The sequence below is a fragment of the Macrobrachium rosenbergii genome, chromosome 23 (genome assembly GCF_040412425.1).
Source record: "Macrobrachium rosenbergii isolate ZJJX-2024 chromosome 23, ASM4041242v1, whole genome shotgun sequence".
Taxonomy (NCBI): Eukaryota; Metazoa; Arthropoda; class Malacostraca; order Decapoda; family Palaemonidae; genus Macrobrachium; species Macrobrachium rosenbergii.
Window position 1 is genome coordinate 10,736,801 of NC_089763.1, and position 17,756 is coordinate 10,754,556.

General features: G+C 36.0%; 2 protein-coding genes across 11 annotated transcripts in view; one reads left to right on the plus strand and one right to left on the minus strand.

Annotated features, from left to right (window-relative positions):
- The window catches only part of LOC136851262 (uncharacterized), a 71,171-nt gene extending 69,160 nt beyond the window's left edge, over positions 1 to 2,011 (plus strand). For all 9 annotated transcript variants that reach the window (XM_067125230.1, XM_067125235.1, XM_067125232.1 and 6 more), the window contains exon 4: positions 462 to 2,011. In XM_067125230.1, coding sequence (XP_066981331.1) covers positions 462 to 805 — 344 coding nt within the window. In that variant the 3' untranslated portion in view covers positions 806 to 2,011. The remainder of the gene's footprint in view (positions 1 to 461) is intronic.
- The window catches only part of LOC136851261 (secernin-3), a 54,969-nt gene continuing 39,213 nt past the window's right edge, over positions 2,001 to 17,756 (minus strand). For both annotated transcript variants that reach the window (XM_067125228.1, XM_067125229.1), the window contains exons 7-8: positions 16,077 to 16,241; positions 2,001 to 5,537 (exon numbers count right to left, since the gene is read on the minus strand). In XM_067125228.1, coding sequence (XP_066981329.1) covers positions 5,310 to 5,537; positions 16,077 to 16,241 — 393 coding nt within the window. In that variant the 3' untranslated portion in view covers positions 2,001 to 5,309. The remainder of the gene's footprint in view (positions 5,538 to 16,076; positions 16,242 to 17,756) is intronic.

Here is a 17,756-nt window from a genome sequence, read left to right on the forward strand (position 1 = left end):
TGAACATATGAAAATTTTTAGAAAGTATTTTTATGTACATATTGTATGATGACTTATACATACTACTGTGCAAGTACTTTTCTTATGCTGAGGTACCCCTTTTTTCCCACTCAATTGGATGCATGTGTCTTCTTTCATGGATGTGGTTTGATTTATGAAAATTATTGTATAATCAGAGACTGGAATCCCCGTCCTTGAGAAAAATTTCAGACTGATGTCGGTAGGCAAAGTCTTGTAATCCTTACTGAGTGGGCTTTCTCACCACCAAATAGAGTGGAGTTGTTATCACCTTTGATAAATAGGTGTAGACAGTCAAAAACAAAAGCTAGTTTCTAAAGAAGGCAGTGGTTTGTATGTACAAAACATCAAATTTATTTGAAAAACTTTTAATGTGTTTCTGCTGATTCCTTGTGAACATTTGAGGGAGGGGCTTTTCTATAATGAATTTTTTTTTGTTTCAGGTTTCATGGGACTAAAACTTAAAGGGGTAGGAAACCCAAATGCATCTGGCCACAAAAAAAGACAGAAATGTAAAGGGGCAGGAGAGAGAAATGCTTCAAAACGCAAAAATTTTCATAAACGTAAATTGGGAGACACTTTCAGCAACAAAAAACATTGGACAGAGAAGAAGCCGCGAAAGAAATGGGAACATAAAAGTGTGGAAGAAATATTAAGGAATGAGCGGAAAACGGAAATAAAATTGAGGATGACGGAAACTGGCAGAAAAGTGAGTAATGAAAAGATCAAGAGGAAAATGTTGTTACAAGCAAGACAAGCAAGGGCAAGGGGACTGTGTTGTGAGTAGTATTGTATTTTACAGATCTGCAATTTAAAGTGAATATTTTTCCTTTAGTTACCTTTAAAAATTATTTCTGATTTGCTGTACGAAAGAATGTATTCAAGACAAATTAAGTGTTGAAAATTGATCCATCAAAACAACTAAACAAACTTGGTTGAAAACAATAGAAGACAGCATTTTTAATGCTGTTTTGCACTCGTCTTGCTTGTTGGAAAGATGTACCACTCATTCAGTGCTTTTCACGTCTGTCTTCATCTACCCATATAAAAATGTATTTAGTGTTGAGAGCTACACATTTAAGATTAATTCATCAAATGCAGAGGACAGACTGCTTAAAAATTTAGATATAAATCCAGTGTTTCATAATATTTTGTGTTGGGCATGTGTGACCAGCACAGCTGACATCATTTGAAATGATGTAGCCAGGTACCCTGGTTCAGGATGGCTTAGGATTTGTCTTTATGCTTTCCTTGTATATAATGCCGTCTCATAATGGTGGTATTTTTATTGGGTACTTACACTGATTTTATTTAGTATTAAACATCTTTTCATCAGCAGCAAAGTTAGTATTTGCTGTGTTTTTTGATTTTTGCCTGCTTAGTTGTCCCAAGGTCTCTTGACAGACGCTGTTTTTTGAGGTGTCACTATTTAGTTAGTTAGTTATAAATGATTTGTTTAACCAGACCTCTGAACCCTTTTCGGGTTCTTCTCAGGCTGGAAGTGTCACTATTTAAAGTTTACAGCTTTTTAAAGAGACATGATTAACAAATTATAGCATGGTTTGGGAATGTGAGGTATTTGGGTAGCTCAGCCAAGATGTTCACCTTTTACTCTTTAAATGTGATGATGTTCATGTTACAGTTAAATATGATTTTGTTTTGCTTCATTTGACATATTGAAAAGGAGAAAATGTAATTGGACTCGGTAGGCAATGGCAATTAGCAATAGCAGATGTTGGATTGGTCATTGAGAGCAACATTACAGGCTTGCAGTATTAGTATACATTTTGCAGTTACAATACTTTGAGTCATACTTCTCAAGAAATTGTCAGTAAATAGGGTTTAATATAATTTTCATTGTTCAGGGTATTAAAAGAAACTTTTTATAAGTCTATAATACAGCCCATTTGGAAGTATAGCAACATAAATCATGGAATCCAAAAATTTGCATCACAGAAGAGGTGAAGTTTTATAATAAAAACTTTATGAGAAACTGCAAGTTTTATTATGGGTAGCGGTGAGGTGCCTCCTGCTACAGAGTGAAGGGAACAGGCCAAGTCCTCCAGAAGTCGTGCTCAGGGATTACAGTGCTAAGTAACAGAGAACCAAACAGGTTTCACATCATTTCAAGTTTCTCTACATCATGTAAGTAGGTGATTGTAATTATCAAATCTTTCTACTTCATAGACAGCTTAATCATTAATTCTATGTAACACAGTCGTTTTTCTTCCACACAATAATGGAAGTAATTAATCTCGTACAAAATATGAATATTAGTCTTCAATAATGTAAATCTACACAAAATTGTCATGAAAAATCTTAGCAGACATGACAACAGTAAATGTTCTGTCCTGTCCAATCTGCTAGAGAAATTTTACATTATACTGTATAAGCATGCAGCATTAATAGAGAGCATAATTTTCAACTTTAGCACTTAATAATTATATTCCATCCTAGTCAAATGTCTTAGACCATTTCTTTATAATCATGGCTAAAAATCTAAATTCTAAGGTTAGCTGCAAAGGAAGAGCAACTTCCAAACCTAAAGCATATGAAAAAGAAATCCTCAAGATGAAACTGATATTGCCGAGTTGAAGCAAAGCATTCCATGTCCGTGCAACAACTATATAGAATGGCTGGATAAATAATAAATGATGTTTAAAGTCCTTTGTTTAATATTAATTTTCCATAATTTAGAAAGAGTACTTTAAGATTGTGGACAATGTGAGAGGCAACCTAATGCCCTTTGCCAGCCCAAGTCTGTAGTAAATGAAGGGGGAAAATGGCAAAGGGTTTAGCAGCTTAAACACAAAGGAAGTAGCAGACATTCAGCCTCCTAAATGAAGAAAGGTCAGGGGCCAGGAAAATCAGGAGCAGGGGATTATTGTTGTTATTAAATAGCTTAGCCAAACCACCTATTTAACATTTGCAACTTGCAGAAATATTGCAAGACATGTGCCTTTAGCAATAAATATCTTCAAGACTAAGAAATTACTGGCATAGATCTATAATGTTTTGCAATACAGTATATGATTTAGAAAAATAACTACAATTTATTCTGATTGTTTGCCAAAAGCATTACACTTTTGTACAGTTCTTTGGGTGAACACTAACATGTGCAAGGCTTATTTAGTAAATACCAGGTATGACGATACACTTTAATGAATACCAGCCAAGGAGTCTTTAATGTCATATATAATATTCACTCCATAAAACTGTGAGGCAGGTTAACTAGAATTGAAATTAAGCTTCTGTTGATAGATTATCAATATATACTGTATATTCATAGAGTGTAATAACCTGTTTGGTTTAGCTGGAGGTATAGGATTTACACAATACAAAGGCAATGATGTGGTTTCTACAAGAAGCCATCTCAAAGGAAAATGCCTTAACAAGCAAATCAGTTCATGAATTGGAAATTAGATTTTTTGAAACTTTTCTTTACTCTCTGAAAAACTACATCCAACCTGTGTGTCTTGAGTGATTGATACATTCCTAAGCTGAGTTACATTAAAGTTGACATATGTTCTGTAACTGTAATTCACCAAAATGCACTCTGTCCTGTCAGTCTGATCTCCTTTTATGACCTTCATATGTAATTTATAACAACCAAACAAAATTAATCCACGAACAATAGTCATGTAATTCCGTTTCAGAGATTGTGGAGAAATTATAAATTTATAGATAAAAGACAAAGATATGTTTAACTGAAAAAAAACAAGAAATGTGTTAAAGTTAAAGTACTGAACAATGATAATGGAAGGCCTTTTAGTATTTCTATAAAAATCAAGATTCTGAAGGATCCAAGACACTCAAACTTACTATTTTAAGGTAAGCTGAAATTTCATCAATGAATATCTATTTAAAGCATACAAGAAATGCAAGAAAATAATTGAAAATAATTGATTATTATCCTATTTAACACTATCACCATGTCTTTGGCTATTTTATCACCCACAACAGGTAAAGGTGGACCACAGGCCCCACTTAACTATGTGACTAGGGGCTTATTACCACTCAGACTTTAAAGATCTTATAATAAAAAAAAAAAAATATCTCAGGAAGACACTACAAAACAACTTCATGATTACAAACCTTCATATGTTGCTCACTGTAAAAGGCTGATAATCATATGCATCCTAATGGGCATTTTGAAAAATTATAATTCAATCTTCCTTGAAGTACAATGAATAAAAACTTACAGGATGTTTCACCTCCTAATACAATTTTCTTTGTAATTAACATGAATGTGGTATAACCTGTTGAAAATATTGCAGAAGTAAATTTTCAAGTTTGTGAGACTGTAACTAGATAGGTTCAAAGAGAAAAAAGAAAGAACACAATGTGTATTACTTGAAAGCCAGAAATTTTCATTCATCTGAAACTTCAGTAAAAGATAGAATATGTGGCAAAGAGGAAGCTCACAAAATATAAAATGATTGATAAGTACATCTCCATATCATGCAATATCATATATTTTCCAACACCCATCTGTTCTGTCCACCAGTAACCATAAAAATAAGAATTGCCTTAGTTTTGACCTGTAAACATAACATCACTGAACTAAAATTATCTATTTTTTTAGGTGAATTTGGAGAGTAGTCAATTATACTTTCTCATTAACATTCTACTGTTTACTAATTTTTGTAAATGTCTATATCACAAACTCATTGCAAATACACAAAAGGTTTCAGCATAATCTGTGTATTATTTGAAATAACTATGTCACTTAATTTATATAGTCCATGTGATTCATTTAAGCCAGAAAGTAACCAGTACCTTGTCTTTTTTTTTTTCTCTCTCTGTCTCTCTCTCTGTATGATGCTAACAGATATAGTAACAGGTCCTAGTACCAGTATTATATAAATGAAAAATAATGACCATACAAAACCTGTAGGAAGTGCAACACATGCAATCATTTGCTAGTTTAGGAAAGATTGATGGAAGAACTCATTGGGAGGCTATGCCATTAAATATAATGGTATACAATATATTTATATTCTTCATGCATTAAAAATGTTCAAGGAAAGTTTGGTAAGATTCACCATTTCCAAATTAAATAAATGCTTAATGCACCATCACAACTTGACTATATATATTAATATATCTTATTTTTTGACAATTGAGGCCTCAAAATCTGCAAAGAATGATTGGACAAACTGTATTGATAGCAGACTAGTTGGTTTATGAGGCAATAAAGGCCACACCAAATTCTATTTTTCCCAATCATTAGCATTATCAATACAGCTGCTTTACTATTGGTCATGAAATTTGCAAATACTATTACAAAACTACTTATAAAACTTGAGCTCAGAGTCGACACAATCTTTAAATAAGTCATCCATTTCAGACAACCTCTCAGGATCAAAGTTTTCAAGGCAGGCTTCTGTTTCTTGGACACATTTCCTCTCCAATTCTCGCAGTGTCTGAACAATACTCCCTCCATTTTCTGTTGCAGCTTGCTGACGACGATACAAGAGATGAGTGCGATTTACCTTCTTGGCAAATCGTGGGACAATCTGAAAGAAAAAATAAAAGGGAAAACCAAACTAAATTCTTCAATAAAATCTTGAATAAAAGCTTTGGGAAAATCTTTTTAGACAAACTTTGTCTCATATATTTCATTTGAAAGTGTTTACATTGTGGTTTATTCAAAGTACTATTATTATTATTTTGTATTATGTAAATACTTAATTTGATTTATTTTTTAAATACTTCTCCACTAAACTGTATAGCTTTTACTTCCGTGCCAGCAGTAGTTCAAAAGATTGAAACAAAAAATGGGAATATTCAGTTTTCTATGAATATCCACCTTCTATCCATCTACTTCCCCATCAGGGGAGTAAGAGGTACAAACACTCATGGCTGGTCAGTCTACAGCTGTCCACTTTGAATGTGGGGAGGTATGGAGGGCAAATTATATAATGGAGAGGTAAGTATTAAAAAAATAAATCTTAAATTTATTTATATTTTTTAAATGAACCTTACCTCTCCATTATATAGCTGATTCCCATGTTTGAAAAAGGAGGTGGGCAAAGTAGAAATCAGCCAACCCTTTAAAGGCGACTTAATAATAAAATATTTTGTACAAAACAAGTATTTGTTTACCCAGTGAATTCAATCCATCTGCTATTACTGCTGACTTAGGAGGATTGTCACTCAGGTACGAGATCCTCATCATGAAGATACCCAAGGTCTCTTTGTAGGGTGCCCCCTTCATCAGAAAGAGGGGTTGGGTTACTCTGCCAAAACCCTGGAGAGCCAATGATGGATAACTAACAAGTACATACCTGTACATACAAAAACACTTATTACACTCAACACTGAGTACCTCCAAGCTTCCCAAAAACCACAATCAGGTTTAAAAAGCAGTAGGCCAAAAAGGGCTATTGACTGATTGAGGATTTAATATCCCCTACATAAACCAGAGGAGTTAACACTCTGCAATAATTGTATTTAATCTCTGCAATATGAAGATGAACCATAGCAAATACAAGATTACCATGCCAATGAGTGACTTCAGTATCTTATCCAAGGATAAGTTCTTTCCAAATTTAAAATTTATAGCCACTGCTTACATGTCAAGTGACTTACCTTCCATTAAGGATAGAATTTAGCATGAAAGTCCTTACCCAAAGACCTAATGAAAAGGACATTACATTCCTACTCTTTGGAAGCTCTGGTTTCCGAATCACTGTACACAGAACCTTTACGTCAGGTTTAATCCTTTTAGTGCAATTCCAACAATTCTTAAAAGTCCTTACTGGATCCCAAGGCGTCAAGTTCCTCATGCCCTAGTGACTCCAGGCAAGGTAGCAGATACTGTTGTAGGTAAGGGCCTAGCCCAAAAAAAAAGGCAAAAGTAATTGCCATGTCTAGCAAAAAAAAGGCAAAAATAATTGCCATGTCTTTAGCAAAGTCTAATTTATTTGACTAAGCTTGTGGCTGTCTCACTCTTTAGCTGTGGCTAAGGTTACTGTGAAGTTTCCATAAAAGCTTCTTTACAAGGAGCTTGCTCCAAACAGTTCAAAGAGTGACAACATAATGAACTGTAGAACTGCATAAGATTCCAAGGTAAACGTATGTAGCTGAGACCTGGGAAACTCCATCTTAACACCTTGAAAGACATCTAGATGTCTTTGTCCTCCGACAAGTCTATAACCATAGCCAACATGGCCCTTTAGCCTTAAAGGCTTGAGAAACAACAGAAACCTAACCATGTTGTTTATAGAGGTATCAGTGCTGGAAAACTCTCAAAGTGGGACTCTGACTTACATCCTGACCACTGGTGTTGGCAGAATAGATTAGCAGATTCTCTCTCAGCACTGATAAATGGCATTACTGCGAGATCACACCTTGAGCTCACCAGAACCATGGACCATACCATGCAATCACCTGTAGCTTGTGGTACTGTGATGAAACCTTTCATCTCTTGACTGCTTGCATCCACCACTGAAAGAAGATGGATACCTGGCCTTCCCTGGTCACCTGGTGCAATCAACGCCAAAAGACAACTTTCAAAGTTGCCCCAATATATTGATGACTTTCCGAAAGATAGCAAAAGTAGGAATGGCATTACAGTTTAGACCTTACCAGGGAACAACTTGGTGTCCCTTCCCAAGCTAGAGGATCTTGCACTAGTGAACAGAAAATTGGCAAAAAAAAAAAAAACTCTGGTTAGTCTCAAGCAGGTCAATAACAGGGGATCCCCAAAACCCATTGTCTGCAGCCAGCCTCTGGATGTTGAGCACTTTCCATTGAGATAAACTATTATCTCAGCAGCTGAGTACATCCACTACAACTTTCATAATGAATAATTACCTCCAGTAAGGTAATAACACAGGATGGGGTTACATGTGTTAATTTGACCAAATAACGGAAAAAGGACAGTGCATTTAAACGTGGTGGTGTTTGTCCTCCTTATGTAAAATTATTATCATCATCTCTAATAGGCTTAATCTATTTGAGTACACTCTAATTGTGCTTATATAGTATAAAAGTGTCAAACTCATCACCTTTAAATAAGGTCCCATCTGCATTTAACAACCCTGAGAAAGGAAATGCCTAGATATTTTTGCTCTTAATCTCAGTCAGGAACAGAAGACTAGTATCTTCAATGCAAAAGCCAGCATTCTGCAACACTTAGAATTCTTTTACCATTTCACAGGTCCTAGGCCTACCAAGAGAGGGTCTAATTGCTTCGAGAGGCTTTTACTAAAGACTCAAAACAGCTTTGGAGGCAAAAACTAAACCCTTCAAGGTTCTCAAAAATAGTTAAGGTGTACCAGGCACCTTAATTACACCCGACCTAAAGACCTCCTGGGGTCCAGGTTGTAAGCAATGTCTAGTTGAGCATTACCTAAATTTTATGAAGAGAAAGATCTAAAATCTCTAATAGCTGGAACTTACAGCATTTAGAGTAACTCAGAAACTAAGAACTTAATAGAGGTGCATACTCAGGAAATACCTTCAACTTTCACCAATTTGTGAATTTTTTCTATGGACTGTATCTCTAAAATTATCACTAATTCACTTTTTTTCATAGAGCAACTCTTAATATTCACTAATTACTGTATTTTTTCATTAAAGGATATGTATACTTAGAGAGAGAGAGAGAGAGAGAGAGAGAGAGAGAGAGAGAGAGAGAGAGAGAGAGAGAGAGAGAGAGAGAGAGAGAGAGAGAGAGAGAGATGTTTACATCGAAGTCTAAGCACAGTGTAAATGGATTCTGTAAGTGAAATAACGTTTTATTGATATTTTGCTGTTTTTTCAATAAAGGATATGTATACTGAGAGAAAGAGAGAGAGAGACTGAAGTGTTTATACATCGAAGCACAGTAACTTGCTGGGAACGAGACTTCACAATGGCTGGGAGGAGATTAAGAATACTGAGTGTTGCCTACGTATGGAATTCGGATTTTAAATATTTTTACGGTGATTAGAGATGAAACATCAACAGTGATAAAATATTCTGTTGTGTACTGTTATAATATGTGTGATAGTCATAGTCAACAAAACTTGTAGTGAAATATGGTACAATAAATCAGACAAAGCAAACAACATGGCAACACTACCTATGTCAATCTAGTAGTGAACTTGCTGGAATTGTTTATTTTCATGTTTTCTTTACGTTTATTGTACATTAACTTTTATTTCATTAAAGGTATGTACAGTACAGTACTGATATATATGAGAGAGAGAAAGAAATTCCATCGTCAGAGAACTTGCTACTGGAGATTTTGAGCTGCTTAGAGAGAGAGAGAGAGAGAGAGAGAGAGAGAGAGAGAGAGAGAGAGAGAGAGAGAGAGAGAGATGACGGAACAAGAATTTCTTAATAAATTTATGGGAGATGGTGAGGACTAACCACAAAACAATGTAAACCAAGAACTTACTGTATTAAATCATTTTTTTATCATAAATGTATTTGTACATAATCATGAAAATACTAACATGACGTAACAAACCTAGCATTCTCTTTGAGGAATGTGTCCCATCGTTCGAAACTACCCACGTATTTTAGATATGCTCTTTACAGTAGTAATATCCTAAAATATGTACTGTACAGTATCATTTCAAAATCATCTTACAACACAGCAAAATGTAATAAAATGTACTTACATTATGTGCAGTACAGTACAACAGATGATGCACAAAGGTACGTTACGTAAAAGAAAATGTGCATCTGAAATGATATTGGGTATTCTGGGATGATAGCTTGAGGTATATTTTTGTTTGAACTGTTAAGTTGGGTGATGAACTGTTAAAATAGGCAGTTACAAGCATTGTAGGGGTATATATACTTAGGAGTAACAGTTGTAGGAGGGAATGTAAGATGACTTGGGGTGTTTTGGGATTATGGTTTGGGATGCACTGTATTTTTGTTTGAACTAATAAATTAGCCAGTGAACTGTTGAAATAGGCAGTTGTAAGCATTTTAGTTTAAGGGGAATGGTATTTGGCAATTGTAAGCCAGTTATAAGCATTTGGAAAGGGGATTTTTGCATTTCAGCTGCGGGTTCTGGAAACTCCCCGTGCAAAAGTGGGGGAGCACTGTATGGCCATGAGCTAGAACAAATTCAATTACACTGTGTATCAGAAGGTCATATGGTCAGTCCTAACCCCATAGGCACTACAGCGGAAAACTAAGTCTCTTGAAGGTGGGTACGCAAACTACCGCTAGGCAAGATGCGACAAGACTGCAACCAAACCCAGTATGCTTAGGTAAGTCACTGTACAACTTCATCCTACAACATAATGTGTGGCTTGACCATGGATCAAAAATTTTTTTTGGGGGGGTTGATGGGATTAAAATTTGAGAGCTTAAATCTTTTTGTCGCCTGTTAATTTCTTTGTAAAGCTCCTTGAGGATGAAACAAGTGGCTACACTATCAAAAAACAGGTTTTGACGTACGAAAAACCTAATTTTTGGTAGTCACTGTTGTCCTCAAAACCCTCCCACTTCCTTGACAAAAAGGCATGGGATTTGGGCAAGGTATCATCCTGCACTGACGAACAGAAAGTCATGGTTTCTTGGTCTCCGTGCAAGTCTGTTGTCGACAATATGGCAAACTGTGCATGTGCATTAATCACCTCTTCTAGCAGGTTTTGAATGGAAACAACCTGGGAAGAGCTTTGCTGAAGATAGGGGAAAATGCCCTCTTATCTTTAAATGCCCTCTTATCTTTGAGTCCATTACATACTCCATCACATGTTAGTTTTTATCACTACGACACATACCCAGCCACGGTCTTTTTGTCGACAGCACGGCAGACTGCGCATGCGCATTAATCACTTCTTCTAGCAGGTTTTGAATGGAAACAACCCAAGTACAGCTTTGCTGAAGATAAGGGAAAGTGCCCTCATATCTCTGAGTCCATTCCATATTCCTTCACATGTTATAGTGTTTATCAATACAACATACACCCAGCCACAAGACCAACTAAATGAGAATTCTTTGATATTAGTTTGGTCACCATGGAGCTCTGGTAGACCATGGAAGGGTAACACCTTGAGGACTCAACTGCAACTACCAAAAATAGGTTTTTTCTATGTCAAAACTTGTTTTAGTTACAGTAACTGACATCAGCAAATGGCTGTTTCTTGATTAAATTGTTTATGTCAGTACAGTACAGGCAGTCCCGGGTTATCGGCGGGGTTCCATTCCAGACAGTGTGACGATAACCGAAAATCACCGCTGACCGAAAATCGCCGATAATAGCACTGATCCCTGGTTATCGGCGCCAATAACCGGTGATCAGCGCCGTTGATAACCGGGAATCAGTGTTGAAAATCTGGTTATCGTCGTCGCTAGACAAGCGCTGTAAAACCGGATCGCTGATAACCGGGGACTGCCTGTACTTGCTGTTGTTTATGCCAGTGTCTTTCACGCAGTAGGAAATGGTTGTTAATTATAAGACATAGTGATGAATTCTTAGAAAAGTCATAATGTTAGTAAGCCTGATTTAATGTATGAAGATTTGCATTTAGCCTAATGAACTTTGGCTTTAGGCCTATTTATGAGTTACAAGCTAACTCAAGATAGAATATGCATTATCAATGGTATCTACTGAAATTGAGACAGGCATAGAAAGCCTAGCCTAGTGTAATCTACTGAAAATACATCTTGCACTATACACGATGTATGTGATGAAATCATGCTTTTGGACAAAATTTTAATGATCACAAGATATACTAGATTGGAAATTACACAAGTACACAGTAACAAGCAAATTACGGTTCTTTTGTATCCTGTACATTTTTTAGTTTAACAGAATGTTTTCGTTGGAAATAAACTGTGCTTGCGCATTTACGAAGCAAGTTTCAGTTCTGAAATCTGAAAAAATCCAAAAAACTAAAAATGGCTGATTCAAAAACATCCCAGATCATGAGAGTTCCTGGACCATGGAATGCAGGATTTTTTAGGTCTGACTGTATTATTATTATTATTATTATTATTATTATTATTATTATTATTATTATTATTCAGAAGATGAACCCTATTCATATGGAACAAGCCAACAGGGGGGTATTGGCTTAAAAGTCAACCTTCCAAAGAATATTGTGTTCATTCGAAAGGAGTAACAGAAGGTAATGGGAAATACAGAAAGAGGAGATCAGTTATTAGAAAAACATAAATTAACAAATTAATAAATAAATAAAAATATACAAATTTAATAAATATATAAAAATTTAAGTAAAATATTAAAATACAAATTGAACTGTATTAGGATAGTAATGCACTGCATCTTTGCTTCCCCTTCTGAAGTTCCAACTGTATGACATCCTCTGGGAGGCTGTTCCACAGTCCAACAGTGTGAGGAATAAGAGACCTCTGGATCTGAAAAGTTCAACAGCAAGGTACATTTGCTGCATATTGGTGCTGTTGTTCAGTGAATCTGGTAGCTCTCAGCAGGAAAATGGAATCAGGGATCAATTGTGTATGTGAAAGATCTTTGTTAAAATACAACTTATGAAAATATTACAAACAAGAGACCATCTGTCGATGGTCCAAGTTATAGCTGCTAATATTAGTAAACAGACACTACCACCACAAACCACTCTATCTAAAAGATATAAATCTCTGGCAGAAGCAAACATCCACACTCTAGAACAGTATTCTAGTAAAGGAAGGACAAATGACTTAAAACAGGTTGCACTGATTTTATCGCTGTTATAAATATGAGGCCTTATGAAGAACACTTTACTTTTGCAGCATTTGCTGAAACTTTCATTAGATGTTTCTCAAAAGTAAGATGTGAGTCAAAAATTACATCTAGTGTAGTTGAAGCTTCAGGCTCATTCAGCAAAGTCCCATCCACCTGAAGGGGAGGATGGAGTGGAAAACCTGTATGAGATCTGCTAATCTGTAGTGTTTTTGTTTTACTGGAGTTCAGCCTCATACCCCACTGACTACACCAGTCCATGTCTTGATTGAGGCTGAGGGCAGCTTTATTTCTCATAAGTGAAGACTTTACTACATCCATAAGTGTTGCATCATTGGCATACTGAATCTTGTTTTCCATGCCAACAACCGTATCACTTGTATAAACTAGAAAGAACAGTGGACCAAAAACACTACCCTGTGGAACTACAACGCAACAGGTCTTGGTTCACTAAAGCTCCCATCAACAGCAACTCGCTGCTGGCTACCTGCAAGAAAATCTTGAACTAATCCTTAAATACATCCACCCACTCCATGATTCTGAAGTTTATAAATAAGTGCCTTGTGATTTACTAAATCAAAAGCAGCACTGAAATCTATGTGAATTACAGTACTCTGCACTCAAAACCTTTATCAAGGATCTCTTGCAATTGTCATGTCAAGTCTAAAAGAGTATCACAGATACCTAACTGCTCCCTATATGTCTTTTTCAGACTGAAGCTTTGCTCTAGAACAGATATATCCTCTGCACCCCACTGGACTGGATGGAGGAAGGGTTGACTTCAAGCATATGATAATTACTTGCATAATACAAAAATATAAAATTTATTTTAAAAAATTGTTAGTTCCATACACAATTTAAGTTGCATTTTATGAATGGAATCATTACATCCATTCTCCTTTTATCAGAGATGAAGATCATCTTCTTTGCCTGACAGAGCAGTTGGCTTTTATCTGCAGAGGGCCAGGAATTCCAGAAGTGATTTTTTCTATGCAGTTTCTTTCACTGAGCTGTTACAGGAAGCAGACTTCTAGATAACAAGATATTTTACCAGTTCTGATAAGATAAACTTAGCTGTCATGGCAATAAGATGTGCTAATTACATGCTCTGCGTATTTGTGTTTTCTCCCATGACTTCCCCCTCTGTGGAGTGAGATATTTTTTCTACATCTCGAGATCATGTATGGCTGGGGTCTTTGTTACGCATCTCTTTGCTGGGCAATGCGTTTTTTTCGGGGTTGTGTGAAAAGTGCAGTTTCTTTGTTTTCTCCCCAGATGTGTAGTGTTGCTTTTATGTGCATCCTCCCTCCTGCCAGCAATTGCCTGATCTAGATGTTCTTAGAGAAAATATCCAGACAAAGCACTGTTTCTCAGATTCGACCAACTGTCTGGAGAAATCTGCCTTTGTGGTACGGAAAGGAGAGATTCTCTTCTTTTCAAAATTATACTAGCCCACAAACTAACTATATTCTTTGTCATGTACTTCAGGGCTTTACCTGATGGAGGGAAAAAGTCTCATCACCAACCATGAATCATTAGAAACTGTTCTTTCAATAAGTTTTAACAGTGCCCCTTGACAGTTGTCAAGCCGAGAGGAAGCTCTTAAAGTCCTTCCTAATGTTAACTCAAAATTCAGCATCTCAGCATGTGAATTTTGATCATATCTGATGTAAAAAGTCTAAAGAGGTGTTACAAGACAACCAGGATAGTGTTCCATTAACTATCCTCGGAAGAGAGGCTTTATTTTCTGAATGTAATATTTTGCCTGTCTAGGCAAAGGAGGAGGCAGCAGTTTCTGAGACTTGGAGGCATCCAAGGAACTTTCTTCTCCTGCTATTTGAACATCCACTTCTTTAATTACCAACTTACCCTACCATTTTAGTTAATGGGAGGCGGATGAACCGCTTGATTTCTGGAGTAGTATCAGTTACCTGTTCCATTAAAGAGGAGTCGGCGAAATCTTCGGTTTCCTCTCTCTCAGGTTATGGGTATTTCAAAATTTTCCATATCATACAGATAAGATCAACAAACTTTACCCCTTTATCTGGAAATTCATGTACCAATTGAACTAATTCCGATTCTAAATCCAAAGGAATAAAATGTCTAGGAGGTCCAGTTCATTCCTGATCGCTCTTACATACCGGTGACCAAGAGTCTTGGTTCCTACATCTTGGTGAAGGAGAGGTAGGGGAAACCCGATGCTGCCGCCTTCTACTGTCTGAAGTTCCCGTTGAACAAAAAGAGGTGAACGAGACTGAGATATCTCACGGTTTTCTTTTGAAGGGGACCTTGACCATGACTGAGACCAATCCCAGGATATGATTCTGCTACACCGGAGTGGCCTTACTCTTAGTTCCTCATTCGTATCCCAACTCCCAAAACGATGACTGAACCTATTAGTGCCGGTCTGGCTTCATGGTCCGTTTTCTGGAGTCGTTGCTCCTAAACAAGTCTTCCTGGAAATATCTAAGAACAGGATTTCTAAAGTTGCACTCTGTTAGCCCCTAGGCTAATTCTGTTAAGAGGAAGTACTTAGGGCTGAATTATAAAGCAGGATAATTGTTCTTTGGTGCCCCACACCAATGACAGAAGTTTTGGGAGAAGGGGTTGTAATATAAGACAAAAGATAAAACAGATAACTGAGGTACCTGCATTCGATAATGACTTGACAAAACAATATCCCTTTCTTGTAAAAACAGATATTGCTTTTATTTATGTTGATTTCTGCATCTGTCTGCCTCTCTGTTTGGGTCAAAATTGTAAGTCAATTTTCGTCCTGTTCCCTCCATCCGATAGACTTGAAATTTTGCATGGTTACTCAGTTCTGGTGACAATACAACCTTACATGATCAGGTCAGCAGTGACCTCTAGTGACCCTACAGTGACCTCTCCCAGTATCTCAGGATTTGTATGAAACTCAGATTTTTCATATCTTCTTTGTCTTGGTATAATAAGTTAATAACTCTATGGAATTTTCAGACCTTCTTTGGCTCGACAGGATATCACGTTCAATTTTTTTAGTTATATATCGGTTACAATTTCTGTAAAAACTAAGAAATATAAAATGAAAAAAATATAAAATTTTTTAATACGCTTTTATTAAGATGCACTAAAAAGTAAATAATAATTTTTTGAGACACACCAGGATTTTCTTACAATTAATCATGTCTGCAAAAATAAAAGCGTGGGCGCCAAACATAGAAGGAAATGCCAGAAGAATTAAAAAAATATATTTCTTTTATTTTTTTGTAGCCCTTCCTTCCATGTTTGGCACGCACGCTTTTATTTTTGTAGACATGATGAACTATAAGGAAATCCTGGTGTGTCTCAAAAAATTATTTATTCTTTAGTTCATTTTAATGAAAGCTTGTTTTAAAAAAATCTTTTTATTATTTACCTTGGCTGGATCTTCATCATCAGGAATTTTAGGACTTTGTATGTGTGGTGAAATCTTGACATTGCTTGTGAAGATGAATGGCTTGAATACAGAACGCTGAGGGTCTGGGGTCCCTGTGAACCAGTGGCAACTAGGTCTCTGTGATCCTGAACTCAGGACTGAAACCTGTTGAGCAAAAACCAAGTTGATCTTAAGACAAATAATTCATGATACAGTACTGATAACCTATCAATTTTGTTTTCACTGTCAAGCATATTTGATAATACAGTATCATAATGTACGCCAATCATGAAGATTATGATTTCTATATCAAGATGCCAATTGAATAATCAAAAACAAAACTGAAAACTACAAATAAAAAAATATATTAACTGGCTATATTTGTTTCTCAGTGGTTTTATACACAAGTTTATTTTCACTATTAAAATGCCATGCTTTCACAGAACTAAGCTCATATTTTATGATATAAATGTCTCAGTGCTGTAATAAATGCTTTCAGTGTACTTCTAGCACACTGAACTATTTACAATGATCTTGTAATGTTATTCTACTGCCCAAATAGAATTGTTCAAATTATAAATTAGATCTTTCACTTAAAAATACAAATGAAGTTAAATGTTGCAATATTTTAAATGTTTCCAGGGCACTGGCATCTATCATTTGTTCCAATGCACCAAAATGTTATCCCTACAACTGAACTTACAGCATCCCACATATTAAAAGCATTGAGACTGACATCCAAAACCACTGGTCAACAAACAATGGAACAATACATTGTACAGTTCTTAAAATGCTCAAATACGATTACCTGAATGAATGGCACTTTTAAACAGTAAGAAGCATTGAAGGAAATTTGTGTGCATACAATTAATAAATATAACACCAAGGTGAAGTTATTTATATAGTCTACAAGACAGCTTAAACTCAGAACAGTATGTGACCATGAGACAGTTTTTCAAGAAGACATTTTGAAGACTCTTATGTGCATCATTATATGAAATCATGCTCAATGAGATACCTACAGTATGGCCTCCTCTTAGAAAAGGACTTTCCAGTCTCAAAAGGCAATTTTCTCAGTATTCAGTGTGTATTTCAACATAACTGATGTCCTACCTGGTGAGTGATCATCACATCTCACTTAGCCTCACTTTACTTTCACTCACTCGCAGCTCAGAGGATGAAGAATTATGAAGCAAAAGTTCTCTAAGACAAAGTAGGATTAACTCTACTAAACACTCAATGAATAATACCAGGAGGGCAGAGGTTAATGGGTTCCCCTAGATGCTGACTGATTTCATATACAGTATACCCAAATCAATTATAAAATACAAAAGACAAAAAGTGAAGCTAAGAGGGACACAAAAGACAGAATGACACTAATTCTAAGTGGGGGAACACATTAAAGACGACAATTTTTTTTTCTCTGGGAAAAATAAGAATTGCTGATTTGGCTCCCTTTTCTAATTTCATAATTTCACTTTGGAAAGTTATTTTTCACCAGATTTTGCTAAAGAAAAGTCTAATGTAAAAGGCTCTATTAAAGTCCATACCTTGACAAGGCACAATATTTAATGGGGTGCCTTCATGGATCTGAATAACCTTAGAAGGGTGAGAATATTGAGCACTGAAGGTAGCTGATCTGAGCCCCGTACCTACATTATGGCCTCTATAAGTATGTTT